General features: G+C 33.3%; 2 protein-coding genes across 2 annotated transcripts; both read left to right on the top strand.

Annotated features, from left to right (window-relative positions):
* Positions 1-414: 414 nt before the first annotated feature.
* Positions 415-2,599, top strand: LOC115228638 (thyroid hormone receptor alpha-A-like). The gene is made up of 4 exons (XM_029799183.2): positions 415-447; positions 1,494-1,635; positions 1,666-2,175; positions 2,325-2,599. Exons 1-4 carry the CDS (start codon positions 415-417, stop codon positions 2,597-2,599), a joined length of 960 nt encoding a protein of 319 aa, XP_029655043.2.
* A 7,415-nt stretch (positions 2,600-10,014) lies between these two features.
* LOC115228660 (tubulin alpha chain) lies at positions 10,015-10,949 on the top strand. The gene has a single exon (XM_036498982.1). The coding sequence runs from the start codon at positions 10,157-10,159 to the stop codon at positions 10,904-10,906; it is 750 nt and encodes a 249-aa protein (XP_036354875.1). The 5' UTR covers positions 10,015-10,156; the 3' UTR covers positions 10,907-10,949.
* Positions 10,950-15,450: the final 4,501 nt, after the last annotated feature.

Genomic DNA, 15,450 nt, shown 5'->3' on the forward strand with positions numbered 1-15,450 from the left:
TTTAAAAACAAGTAAACCAAAAAATTAGTTTTTATTAACGAAAATAAATGTTAGTTAGGATTTAAATTATCGAAGAAATCCAAATTATTTGACTCGAATGACTGCCTGAGGATCCCAGTGATCGTCAAAATGAGAGACTACACATCAGCTTCTAGAAAATACCTTTTCTATATTCCCTGTCTTCTTGCTCAAATGCAAAATTAGGTCCCTCCACTTTTATTTTAGTTAAAAATAAGCTTACTTATCTCTCTTATTGGTTTGGCAATGTAAAAATATGTCACTACCATCGAAAGGGCAAGAGCCTTTAAATATAATGACTGGTTCCACACGTGCTTAAATGGAAACTGCCGAACTGCACCCCAAATGGAATAAGGGTACAAAAGCTCCTTTCTTTTACTAAGTCAGTAGGACGATATGGAGATCTTCTGCCAATTGTGGATTGGTGGCGTAATCCAGTAAATTTTAACATATTTCTGAGTCTTAGTAATTTTGAATCCATTCTAAATTATAATAACTTTTATATATTTAAATTTGAATATATCTGAACATGATTTTATATGCTTAATGGATTAAATACTAAGGTTATCAAATACCACACTAGAGTTAAAATAAAACTTGTATGAATAAAAATATATTTTCAAGTCAAATATTATAATTTATAAAAAAAACTTAATAAATTTGAACAAAAGGTGAAATTTTAAGAAAACTTATTCTATAAAATAGTCATTCCCGACTATTTCGCTCGACATTTTACTTTGGAATGACAGCTTTTCGATGAAAAAACTTAATTTCTTTTTTTACTTTTTTGGACGATTATACTTCTAACGACAATTATATTCGTGTATTACTAACTCTATGGGAACGCTAATATCTATAATTGATTTTGAAACTCTTTATCTTAACAATTGTGTTATTAATCGAATATAAATTTCAATACTTGTATGACGATTTATTCGCTGTTTTGAAAATAGTTGATTTTATAAAATTCGAATGAATGAAATATATTTAATGTCAATGACCAATAAAATAACTAATAAAAGCACAAACTATTCTAAAATACGCGATACAGGTTTGAATTATAAATTTTTAATAAATATTGTGGTAATTTTCTAGTCTAATTAGTATATAAAGTAAAAAAATTACACTTAAAAACATTAAAATAAATTATTTAATTATTTCTGAGTACATAAAATGTAGACAGAGCAATTGATTATCGATATGAATCTGATAATAAAAAAACATAAGGCAGATGCCGTTTAATTAGTCTGATTTCCGCATTTTTATATCTAAATATGCATCATGAGTTCAATTTGTCTGGTACTAACAAACACAGTTTCAATCACAACAGATTCTTTCCAAGACCAAAAATACGTTCCGTTTATCAACAACAGCTCACATCCATGCGAGGTTTGTGGGGACTTAGCGACTGGTTATCATTACAGAAAGTTGACATGTGAAGGTTGCAAGGTCAGCTGGGCTTGTATTGACTGTAGGGATTCTTTCGAAGAACAATTCAGAGGAAAATCCAATATCAGTGTAAATGGGAAAAGAAATGTACTGTCGATAAAAACACGAGGAATCAATGTCAGGAATGTCGATTCCAAAAATGCCTGAAAGTTGGAATGGCACAAAATTGTAAGTAATCTACGTTTAGTGTCATTTTAGTAGTTCTAAACGAACATCAAAGAGTTGCTAAACGAAGACTAATTGAAGAAAACAGATTAAGAAGAAAAAATCATTTATCAGAAAACTCGTCTGCTTTTATCGAAAGACTGTCCGTTCTCCCACTAGAAGATCAAATCGAGATCCAGAAGATCACACGTGCTTATGAAAATTTGATTCTACCGATTTTGGCAGAAAGAGAAAATATAAAAGTCATTTCCTCCCAGAAATTTAAAAACTCAAAATTCTTTATTTCTGACGATAACAGCAAATGGGGTTATATTTTAAAATCCATGACCGAGGCACTGAGCCGATTGATTGCTTTTGCCAAGGTCATCAAGGGATTTAATAAAGTAAGGGTTTATGATTTTATTTTCGAGTTTTCACTACAAGATCAAAAAACACTTTTACAGAATTCATGTATTGAAACTATTATGCTATGTTTTTTCCAAAATTATGATTTTGTTGAAAATTGGATTCCATTTCCCAATGGAGTCAGGATAATTAAAAACTGTATGAAGGAAGAAGCGAACCAAATTATTTTCACTCAAATTTTTGAAGGCGTTCAAGCAATTATTGACTGTAGTTTTGACAATCATCAAATCGCCATTTTGCTTTGTGTTTTGTTGTTTCAAATTGGTTTAAAAATATGTCATATTTAGATTTTAATCGACAAGAGTTACAGGAACCTGACAATGTGAAAACAGAACTTGAAAATTATCTTAGAATATTGAACAATTATTTAAAAAATAATAACTTAATCTCAACAAGAGACAAAATCTTTCACCGCCTTATGCTTCTTCGAAATATTTCTACAAAAATTCTCGAAAAAATTTTGTTTCTTCGTTGTAACAACATACAAGAAATACCAAAAATATTTTTAGACTGCTTAAAAATAATGGAAAGTAGATTTAACCTCAATAAAAAAGATTTTTAGAAATTAAAATTCTTTTTTAGCTAATAAATAAGGATTTGAATTGAATATTTAAAGCACTGCCCATCTATTCCGCTGTCCTGGTCTTCTTTTGCTCCGTAAAAAATTTTCCATTCACTCCCCGGAGGTCCTATAGGAGCAACCTGGGAGGGCGCTGTTGTTTCTGCAAGCTGCTGGTCTCATAACTTAATGTGAGATCGGGGTTATGCTGCAACAACAATTTAAAGCAGCGGTTTCCAACCGAGGTGTGCGCAAAATTTTAGCGGCTGCGAGATTTTTAAGATTTATAGTTACTTTCACATTTGGCAATCCGCCAGGCTGCTGGCCTTCCCTTCGATTAATCGATCTTAATTAATTTAATTTGTAAAAAAAGGATTTCTTTCAGATTTAAAAAATAAAAAGCAAAATTTTTCGAATCTGAAATCTATTATTTTTAGATTATACCTGACTTTTTTGATTGGAAGTTAAATTTATATAACTGGAACAGCACTTTCTAAATTAACATAATGGAACTAATAGTAGTTGCAATGATTTCGAATAGAGCTTGATATGATTCGCAAATGACTTATCTAACTTAGGATTTGTATATCTTGATAAACTGATTTTGCTTGTCTCTTATAAAGTGGTCTATAACATTGCAAAGTCTATTAAGCCACATAAAGTCGGAAACGATTTGATAATACCATGTCATTGGAAATAGTTCCATTAATACTCGGAACAAAGTCGAAACAAAAGATTTAATCAGTCTCGCTATCCAATAATATAATTCACAGTAGAGTTAAGCAATGATATTTTGTTCCAAATTATTACAAAGATCAAATCAAGTTCTTTCCTTATATCTCTTCAGTTGGACGAATTAACTGATGTCTCTAATTGTAGTCAACTTTTTGCACTAGTGAGATATTTTCATGATTGTGCATTGAAAGAATATCTTTTGTTTTGTGAAGAATTAATAATCACGAATTTATTCAGATGCTGGCTTATTAGACCGACATTTTTAGTCACATAAATAATTTGAGTTTATCTCATCAATGTACAGATGTTAACATACTTAAATGCCACGAAAAATGGCTAAATTCAAAAATTAATAATTTTTTGACGTCGTCGAATAGAAACATACAATCTAATGGATTTCTCAACCTTAGAAAAGGTGGTCAACAATTTAATGAATCCTACTCTTAGTATAGAAATGATGTCTCATTTAGGAGTATATTTTGGGACGGATCTAAATATTTCGGATGAATGGATTTTGAGTCCTTTTTTGTATAATCTTAAAATTATACCAGATGATCATGAACTCAAAGATCTTATGATCTTCGAACAAACAGTGCATTTAAAGTAAAGTTTCAGGAGTTTTAGAGTTCAGTAGTGAAAATATACCACAATTCTTAATAGTTAATATTTTTAATCAAAAATATTCATTATTATGTTTACACGGATTGCCAAACTGTTTCCCCGGATAATGGCGATAGAAAACCGTTGCAATAGCCAGTCCACCTCCAGAGGATCGTGATTGCGCATTGAGATTTTGGCTCCGAGCTTGCGGAAAAACTTTTCAGTCTTTGGACCGAGAGCACCCGACGTCTCCGCCACTATCGGCACCACGAAAAACTCCCAATTATTCCTCGAAATAGTCTTTCTGGAATTCGTAAACTCCAACAGGAATGTTTAAACTCACTTTACAATGAAGCGGAAAATTATAAAACGATTTGTCAAAGAATGCTCAAATTGAAAGTTTTCTATTCCATAAAATTAAAGCAGGTTTCAGATCTTAATTTCAGGATTGTCAAAATACAAAATGATTGATTTCAACAAGACCTTATAGACGTTAAAATATTTACCGATACAAATGATGGCTACAAATGAATATTTACCGTCATTGATGCTTACAGTAAGTATGCCATTTGTAAAGCAGTTAAAAATAAATCTCTATCGAATTTAAATTCACAATATTTTAAACGGATAAATAAAAAATGAATATTCATCAATCTAAATACAATTTTTTATTTGGTAATGACATAAGTTTAGTAAATAATTAATAGGTTTGAGTATAAGGGATTATGGGACAAATCCTTCACTAAGCTAAACAGATTGGAATCTTCATATGGAGAACCAACTGAAATCATTCACATTTTTTCATACAATAATCGACTAGTGGTTTATTTTATTACTACATATTTTTGATTAAGACACGTTCGGGGAAATCTATAATAATTAATATTAATCAAGTAAAAAAATAAACGCTTAATTTCAATTAATTCTTTACTGTTAAAACAGTTAGCCACGCTATCCTTTCTGCTCTTAAGCAACCTTAATTAACTTATATTTTCTTTTGTTGATTAATATTTTTCTTTAAGTTATTGATTAGAACGCAATTAATTTTGACACTGTAACAGGCATTATAATAGATTGACAGGCGACATCACCATTGGATGGGTACCTCATGTTGGACGCGACTATTAGCCTCATTTGAATTGATAACTTTAATATTACGTGATATGACCGAATGGTTCTGGTTAATTAAGACACTCAATTTTAGCAATCAGTATGATAAAAAACAATCAATAAATTAATTAAGAGATAACGCTGTCGACAAAAGAATTACCTTAAAATTACGCCGAAAGATGTCAAAATAAGTCTTATCAGGTGATCTTGTTACAGACTTTGGGTTTGTTAAAGGTCTGTACCTCGATTTTCAAAAGAAGCCCACATGTACGTTTGCCGATGATATCATTTATTTCAAAGGCAAGGACAACAAAAAAAACATCGGAAAAGCATATTTTTTGATTTTTCTTATCTTCTCTGGAAAAGGTGAATGGTCATTGGGGCCTATACATTTTTAATAGTTTAGAAAATTAATTTAATAAAAGAGTATAGAATATATTTAAAATTATGCATTTATTATTAATAAAATATATTTGTATTTATTATAATCTGGTTTGTTATGTTCGATTTTATTATATATTTTAAACATTATTAATTAATAATTGTGTAGTAATGAATGAAACTTTAAATCTTATGGAAGAATCAACACATCCTGTCAAAAATGAACCAAAAAAAGAAAAAAAGTTTCCCCTAACAAACTCCCTTCTGTATATAAAAAAGAATATACTCCCAATTGTAATAAAACAACAAATATCTTGGCCTTTCCGAAAACCTGTGGACTACCAAGGCCTAAATTTACTTGTTTGGCTTACTTTTATTATTTTCAGGATTATCCACTGATAATAAAAAATCCGATGGATCTTTCTACAATTTCTAAACGTCTTAACCACGGCTATTACGAGAACGCCTCCAAATTGACCGACGACTTTAATTTAATGATAAACAACTGTCTCACATACAATCGTCCTAATGAAGTCAGATTTTGTCATTTTTTATCCTAGGATGTCTCACACATGGCGGAAGCACTAAAAAAATATTTTGATGAGAAGCTCAAAAAACTTCCAGCCGAGGGAGTTGATTTTTTCCGATTTCTAGGAGTTTACCCCTGCGGAAGGCAAGAAGAGGGAACAAAATAAGCCAAAAAATAATGATTTGGTGGCTGAAAAATTAGCTTCCGTGGCATTTTGGCTATATCGTTTAGGCAAAAAAGTCAAAATTTACGGCAGCACTTCAAAAACGTTGCTTCAGTTTAATTTGTGATTTTTTCGACCCAAAATACGTGGTTTGGGATTTTTGTAACTTTCAGTCATTTTCCGAGCCGTTTTATCATCCCGTGGACACAATTCGATTTCCGGATTACCTCAGCATATGTTCTACGCCGATGGATCTTACAAAAATTAAAAGAAAGGTCGAACTTTTGAAATACGAATCATTCCACGAATTTTCCGACGATATTAAACAAATATTCCACAATTGTTTTCTCTATAACGTTGTTGGGTCAGAAATATATCAGCAAGCTCAACAACTCAAGGTTTGGGGTCATTTTTGAATTTTTTGTAGAACTTGTACAACGAGCTTATGAGTGAGACATGTACTCACTACTGTAATGAAGAAAGGGTCGAATCTCTGATGAGATCAGTCGAAGAACGAGTTGGAGAATTTCAATATTTTAGATCAAACCTATCGAAGAAGATATTTTGGAACTAAAAGGAGGCAACACGAGACATTCTTCTCGGAGGAGTACATTAAACGGGAAAAACAGTTTAAGAAGAATTGCGGAGAATTTTGAAAGTGACGATGAAGTTGTCTACTCTTATGAAGATAAACGGCGAATATGTGGATTTGTCACCACCAAGCTGCCAAGTATTTCTGTGCTTTTTGGAAAGTCAAAGCAAACGAGTTAGGGGAACTGATTTCGATGTGTCGTAAAGAATTGAATTTCAAGGGCCTCGAAGAATTGGTCATTGATTTTGACAATTTGAAGAACTCGACTATTCGGAAGATTGAGAAATTTATTGAGGGATACAACAATAGAAAGGAATCTGGTTGCAAGTCTGAATTCCGACTTTTAGTAAAAAGGAACATTTCAAGAGAAGTCGCTAGTATTTCTAACTCTGCCAAGAGTTTTATATTGTTTTGAGATTGTTAGAGACTTGTGGTGGCAAGTCTGCTATGGAAATGAAGAATCATCTTTCGGAATCATCGTCCAATCCTTTTAGTGACTCAGAATCCGACAATATGATGGGACTAGGCTAAATTAACTTTTTTGGTAAAATTGACTTAATAAATTAATTTCCGATAATTTGTTGATTTCTTTATTAAATTCTTAGCTATGTCCCTTAGAGGGAAAATGAGGTCTGTCGCTGACTTGGTTTAGTACTGTATACCGGCGTCGTTGAGAATGTTCAACAAATTAATTAGGTTACTTGTCATCCCAAAAAGGAACTAGGGGCTCTTCACGTTATAACAGCCACAACCAGATCACCTTAGGTTCCTAAAAGCAATAGGGTTTCATTCAGTAAACAAATACTATCAAACTGTTAGAATATTTCGATTCGAAATCAGAATACTCTGATTCAGAATCTGAAATAACAATATCAAATTTTAAGTTTAGTGTGCACAAAAATGATGTCATTTATTGATAATTAGTGTATAAGTATGATTCTGAAGATATCGCCCATAGAAAGATATTATCGATCGCTGCGTATAACAAATTTCTGAACATTTAGAGGTTAAAGAAACTGAATACAAAGACAAAACTAATGATATATAACACGTTTATTGTTCCTGTCTTGACGTATAACGGATCGACATGGGGAATCACCAATGCTGATACGAACAGTTTGAACCAATTTCATCGAAATCAACTGAGAAGAATTATGAACATACAATTCCTAAGAAAAATATATAACTCGGCCTTATACAACAGATCTAACTCGACACCGATCTCCATGGACATCCTGGAATACAGATGGAGACTTTTTGGGCACATATTGAGACTGGACAACCTCGCTCCGCCAAACATCGCCATGGAAAACTATTTTGCCCAATCCAATATTTTGCCTAGGTCTTTCCGAGAAAGACCTAAAGTCACTCTACCTATCGCATTAAACGAAGACTTGACAGGAGTAAACAAAAGACTGAAAAGTGGGGACGATCTTGATTCATTACGGACTATAGCAAAGAACAGGGGGGCATGGAAACGGATGTGTGTGAGGATACTGGCTGTGGAACAAGGAAAATTTAAATTTATGATTTTCCCACAGTGCTATATAATAATAATAAATATGAGTCAAGTGTCTGTCAAACAAAAGCCCTTTTACATAATTGTTACTTCAAACTAAAATGTATATTTAATAGTATAGAGTCTTAATATCGTTATTTGGTAGTGTTTGTGTAAATAAAAAGATAATTTTGGAGTATTTTTTTCTTTTTTGGAGATTATTGAATACTTGTTCGGAAAAGAGACTGCGAATATATTTAAACTGATTTAAAAAATCTGAGCTTTTAGAGTCTATTTTTGAGCTTTTAATCTCATATAAGCTCAAAGGTGAGTCTTTAAAGTTCTAATGATTTACTTCTAATAACGATATTTAACTTTTTTTCATTTTTAATAAATGTATCTCAATTTGAGATATACTCATTTTGTGATAAATTTTTTTGAATTTGATCTTATCACATGAATATTTAAAAATTGACATTTTTTCAAAATAGAAAAACAATTATCATACAAGAACTAAGAAGTTCTTTTTTGTTAGATACGTTTTTGGAAAATTTGTTTTATTATCAGAAAGTAAACTAGACATTCTCTGTTTTTGTTATATCTACGTAAATTGTTTATTGTTCGAAGTCCCATTTGATTTGTAATAAAAAATATTTATAAATTTATCAATGAGCGCTCAAATTATATTACTGTAAAAAGTGATTCTTAAAGCATTATTGGATTCATAAAAAGGTAAATAAAATGGTTTTGTGATAAAAAGTGCTTGGTCAGTCGGTTAATAATCCTATGAATTAGTAGCTTCAACTAACAGGTTTTTCTGTTATTTTAAAAATACGGGACAAGACCAAAATTATATTTCGAAGACCCATGATTTATGTTTTTTAACCATAAAAATTTAAAAAACTATGAAAATTAAAAAAACTCTGATAGGACAAATGTCGGATATCAACTATTCAATTGAAATCTGTTTATGCCGGTTCGTAACTATTTTATGCCAATTTAAAATTTTTGCAATAAAAATTCAATTAAATTTGTAATTTAGGTTATTTGCACACAAGAAGAATTGCATTCGGGTAACAACAAATATTTTGCGAGATACTTAAATTAATAAAAAGGTATTTTGAAGCATGGGTTAGAATATCTTGAAATATTTAAAATTGTTAAAATATATATTAAACAAATTAAAAAAATCTCTTTTATATGGTTAACCATTTAGAAATATACTAAATAAAATTATACCGCACTAAGATACATAGAATGGTTAGTGGCTGCTTGTTGCTAATACACCTATAGAGGGAGTGCATTTCAATTCACATTGGACAAGCTGGAGTACAAATTGGCAATGCCTGCTGGGAACTGTACTGCCTGGAGCATGGAATCCAGCCAGATGGACAGATGCCATCGGACAAAACGATCGGAGGTGGGGACGACTCATTCAACACATTCTTTGCGGAAACAGGTGCAGGAAAGCACGTTCCTCGAGCAGTGTTTGTGGACCTTGAGCCAACAGTGGTGGGTGAGTGAAGGAATGTGGCTGATTGGTTAGACGAGGTGCGAACAGGGACATACCGGCAACTGTTCCACCCAGAACAGCTGATAACAGGGAAGGAGGACGCGGCCAACAACTACGCGCGAGGACACTACACAGTGGGGAAAGAAGTGATTGACTTGGTGTTGGACAGAATTCGCAAGTCAGCAGAACAGTGCACTGGACTGCAGGGATTCCTCATTTTCCACAGGTTTCCAAGGCATTGGCATAACAACAGCTTCGGCGGGGGGACTGGGTCTGGTTTCACTTCGTTGCTAATGGAGAGACTGTCGGTTGACTACGGGAAAAAGTCAAAACTGGAATTCGCAGTGTACCCAGCCCCCAGATTGCGACGGCGGTGGTTGAGCCGTACAACTCGATCCTGACGACCCACACGACCTTGGAGCACTCGGACTGTGCCTTCATGGTGGACAACGAGGCCATCTACGACATTTGTCGACGCAACTTGGACATTGAACGACCGACTTACACCAATTTGAACAGGCTGGTGGCTCAGGTGGTGAGTTCGATCACTGCCTCCCTCCGATTCGACGGGGCACTCAACGTGGACTTGACTGAGTTCCAAACCAACTTGGTCCCCTATCCCCGAATACACTTTCCGTTGGCCACCTATGCCCCCATTGTGTCGGCTGAGAAGGCCTACCACGAGCAACTGTCCGTGGCCGAGATAACCAACGCCTGTTTCGAGCCAGCCAGTCAGATGGTCAAGTGTGATCCCCGACATGGAAAATACATGGCCTGCTGCATGCTCTACCGGGGGGACGTAGTTCCCAAGGACGTCAATGCTGCCATTGCCACCATCAAGACCAAGAGGACCATCCAGTTTGTTGACTGGTGTCCCACCGGCTTCAAAGTCGGCATTAACTACCAACCACCCACTGTCGTTCCCGGAGGAGACTTGGCCAAAGTTCAGAGGGCTGTGTGCATGTTGAGCAACACTACTGCCATTGCTGAGGCGTGGGGCAGACTTGATCACAAATTTGATTTGATGTACGCCAAGAGAGCATTCGTTCATTGGTACGTCGGTGAAGGAATGGAGGAGGGCGAGTTTAGTGAGGCGAGAGAGGACTTGGCTGCATTGGAGAAGGATTATGAGGAAGTCGGTGTCGATTCCGTCGACAACGAGGGAGAAGATGAGGGCGAGGAATATTAATTAATCTTTAACTGGTCTCTTTCCTTTTTCTTCCTAATGATCTAATTTTCTAATATTTACTCTTCCCTACAAATTCTCATAGAAATAAGTTTTTTATCTTTATTCCTTATCTCAGCTATGTTGGTTTTTATTTTTCAATTCCTCAAATTCTTTCTATTTTATCAAATGAGTTTCATTTTTAATGTTTGTCTAATTACCATGCCATCAGGAAACAGTTGCTAGTTTCAATGAATTTTTACATCATATTTATTGTTTAATGGAAATAATTGTTAAAGCACTTTTTGAAATGCTAAGCAACTGTTAATATTAGTTCGGTTTTGATAATTCATTATTTTTTACACTACTTATTTATTAAACTACACAATTGTAACTATAGTTATTTCTCCTAACAACTAAATTTGTTAACTCTGCTTTTAATTGTTGCCATATTAATTCATCAGCATTATTTTTCGTGCTATAAATTTAATCTAGATTAACAGACTCTGTTGCTAAGATTTTTCTTAAGTACAAGCACTTTAAACTTACCATTATTTTTTGCAGAGATTTAGAAGATTATTTTCTTATTGTAAAGAGAAGTTATTAGATTTTTTTATTTAGTGATATACTTAAAACCGATTTTCCTATTCTGTTATTGGATAAAATAATTTGCAAACATTCAACATGACTTTAACCACTGATGGTGTTCAAAAAGGATTCAGCTGCAATTTTTTGTAACAATTGCAAGTCAATCTGTTCGCAATCTGTCTTCAATATTATAATTATTAACTAATTTTGCTAATTTATATTATTAAAAAAAGTTCATGAATATCTTAAAGAAACAGTCCCTGTTATCTAAACCAGTCAGAATATATTCTGTTTACTGAAACCTTGTTCTATTTTGATAAAATCCCATAAGAAACGCGGCAATTTTGTGAACTAAAGCGAAAAGAAAAATCTATTTCATCACAATCACATATTTCTCTCATAGTAAATATTGAAAAGCAAAATTTGAATAGATTTCAAAATATAATTATTTGTGATCACTATTAAAAGGAAGACACGACACCACTTCTTCGGATATCTACTTTTACTCTTTAAACCTAACATCAAATATTACATGGAACACAATGCATCAGCTATCATCAGCTAATACAGCAATCCTAATACAAACTTATGCCCTAATCAACATTCTGAACAATAACATTTTCATAAACTACAAAAGATCCAGATAGAGTCTTCATCAAACCGAAACAAAAAAACTTTTCTCGGAAATTATATGAGACAAACGCCTATCAAATATACATAAATCCAACAAGCTTTTCACTGTTATTATCTCGAAAGCAGCGAAAAGACACATCCTCATGGGGAACATTAAGAAATACAACCCGTACTACATCAAAGAAATAGCAGATTTACTGAAAGATTTCGACAACCTCAAACATAATACGTCTCGGTCAAGAATCACGGATATTGCCACCCGACTAAGGGAACTAAACAAGAACAAACTCAAGAAAAGGAATAAAGAAAACTGGCGTCAGTTCGCCAATACCCTCAACTAAAAAACAAAAATACTCTTCAAAACAATAAACAGAGTCGTTAACTCCAACAATGAAGAAACTCACGAGTCTATAAAATTTTAAAATGGTCTACCTACTGACAAAGAACATGCCAATCTGTTGATGAAACACTTCAAAAACCTCAGCCACCGCAAACAAGACTGTCGCTCATACAAACCACGAGTACAAAAATACCCCCTTGACCACAATTCCAATCCATTCACCAAGAAGAAGTAAAAAAACGTAATTGCCAACCTCACACAATCCCATGCAACTGGACCCGATAACATTAGCAGTTTCCACCTAAAGGGTTGGGTGATCATTGATTAAAATATCTCACATCGATACTAAATGAATCTTTTAACAACAACACCATCCCACGAATATGGAAAATTTGGAAAATTGTCACGAAATTAAAACCACATAAACCAGCTGCCGACCCATCATCATACAAACCAATCACACTTCTGTGCACCTCCTCAAAAATAATGGAACGTCTAGTTCTAAACAGAATATCTTATAAACATCCAATTAGCAAAACGCAATATGGCTTCAGACATTCAACGACAACTGTACTCACAAATATGACACAAACAATATCAAACGTACTCAACAAAAAAAACCCTCCCGTTCGGAAAATATTAATCACCTTGGATCTAGGCAAAGCTTTTGACTCCATTCCACGACTCCCATTAATAAACAAAATATCGATAATAACTCAAAAAGATAGATATCTAATTACCTCAGTGTGAGACAAAGTTATGTCCAACTCAACAAAAAACGCTCAAATACAAGCATCATCCCCAATAAAATTCTTTGGGGCTTTATCCTATCCACCACACTTTTCAACACCTACCTAAGTGACATTCCTACACCACCCGAAAATGTATCTCTGTTTCTATACGCAGATGATATTACGATCACATCATCAAACATAAATCCAACGGCAGCATGTCGCCAAGTTCAGCCATTCATTGATATCCTGTATAACTGGATTGCTCTATACAGTCTATCTCTATCACCAACGAAATCATCAGCCACTCTTCCAACAAGTAATACACGAAAACACAATTTCACTTCGACAATCAAAATTTTAAAAATATTCAAAATCCCTCCACACAAAACAGTTAAAATACTCTGGATAACGTATACCTTTTTATCATTTCGCCAACACATTTAAAACCTGACTCAAAAATGCAAATGCAAAATGAATGTCCTCCGCTCACTCACCGAAACAGACTTTGGACAAAACAAGGAATGCCTAATACTCCTATACAAACATTCTTTTAACATTGGAATACGCAAGTCCATCATGGGCGCCTCTGCTGTCAAAAACACTCCTTCAAAAACTACAATTATTGCAAAACGAAGCACTCAAAATCATTACGGGTTGTATGAAGTCTACTCCGACCGACCATATGCATTAGGAAACCAACATGATCAAACTTGTAGACCATCTCGACTTCGCCTCAGCGAGTATGATAAAAAACCACCCAAATCACAATCTCACAACACCAACCCCTGACAGGAACATCCAAAACATATCAAGCTCCACTACTGCCGTATCCTAAACTCATTCTCTATTAAAAGCCATCGGAAATAAAAGAACTAATAACAAAACCGAAAACAAGATCCTCAACAATTCCCCCCCCAAAAATAAACTCAGCTGGTTACTAAAAATTTAGGTTACATCAGGAGACATAAACATATTTTTGGTGTGTTCACATAGATTTATGTTAGGAATTTGAATTTAAAAGTCCAAGAGATTATAAAATCACTTTATGCAGTGTAATGGTCTTGAATCAATACAACCATTTCAACTGAACTAGGAATACAATATAACAAAGGTGATATATTCATTTGGAAAAAAAGAAAATTTAATATAAAGTGGCCGTCATCTTAATAGATAATCTAAAATCAGTAAAAATTTAAAAACCGCACAAATATAACATTTAAGCCAGCGAATTAAGGTGAAAATTGTTTTCAACTAGGATGAAATTTTTTTTTTATACTAATAGAGAAAGTGAAAAGGGTTAAAATGCGCAGAGGATGAAATTGTCTCAAAATTCTTCAGAAATATGTGGACTTTCTCAAGATCAAAAAAATGTCTAAGCATATACAATTGGTATGAAGAAAACGCTAAAAAGCATAATACTAGAATACAAATTCAGTTCTAAAAATATATCTACCTCAGAAAAAATTTGACGAAGAACACAAATCAACAAAGAAACGGCAAGATTTTAAAATTCCAGCTGAACAAAAACACTTCTTAGTAAAAAAAAGTAAGGAGGACTACAAGAGCCAACTTGTCTGCAATTACTAGAGTTCATTGTCAATTTTTTTAATAAAATGAAAATTTCAAGGGTGATATAAGAAGGACACAAAATATAACACTGTAATTAATATATAAATCTCATCAGAAATTACAAATCTTTGCTCAGATTTGATCGCTTTTTGAATATAGTTTTTTAATCGCATTTGTTAAATTTGGTTAATTTTATTTTAATTAAAAAGTATTTGTATTATATAAAATTTATATATTCTGTGCAGCATGGATGTTTTCATGAATTATTTTAAAAATGAATTCACCAAAGATGAAATTTTCTTAATTACTCATCCCCGTTTAGAGAATTTCTTAAATATGGCATTTAAATCTCTCGAAATTGGTGTTCTTGTTGGAAGTCTAGTTATCGGTCCGGCTTATTCAATCTATAGAACACGTGTCTTGTCAAAATATACTCCGTTAGTTCTCAATTCGCTCAAAATCGGAACAAAAGTTGGTGTCGGATGTGCTATTTTATCTCCTTTACCTTCAGTCCCTTATTTATTTAAGGAAAGTGACTATTTTTACAATCAGTGTTATGTATATCGGCAAAATTCTATTTTTCGGAGCATTGACAGGAATGTGATTTTATTTGTTCTTTTTACAACCGTTTTTTGTCTAGTAAAGAAAGCCAATTTATCTGTCGGTTTCTCTGGTGCTGTGAACTTTGGAATTGTTTATGGTCT

The sequence above is a fragment of the Octopus sinensis genome, unplaced genomic scaffold (assembly GCF_006345805.1).
Source record: "Octopus sinensis unplaced genomic scaffold, ASM634580v1 Contig10850, whole genome shotgun sequence".
Taxonomy (NCBI): Eukaryota; Metazoa; Mollusca; class Cephalopoda; order Octopoda; family Octopodidae; genus Octopus; species Octopus sinensis.

Bases quoted from the DNA above. Each gene is read 5' to 3' on its own strand.
- LOC115228660 (XM_036498982.1), top strand. From the start codon at position 10,157: ATGGTGGACAACGAGGCCATCTACGACATTTGTCGACGCAACTTGGAC.
- LOC115228638 (XM_029799183.2), top strand. From the start codon at position 415: ATGGAGATCTTCTGCCAATTGTGGATTGGTGGC. The intron at 448-1,493 runs GTAATCCAGTAA...TATTGACTGTAG, and splicing joins GCCAATTGTGGATTGGTGGC to GGATTCTTTCGAAGAACAAT. The intron at 1,636-1,665 runs GTAAGTAATCTA...GTGTCATTTTAG, and splicing joins AGTTGGAATGGCACAAAATT to TAGTTCTAAACGAACATCAA.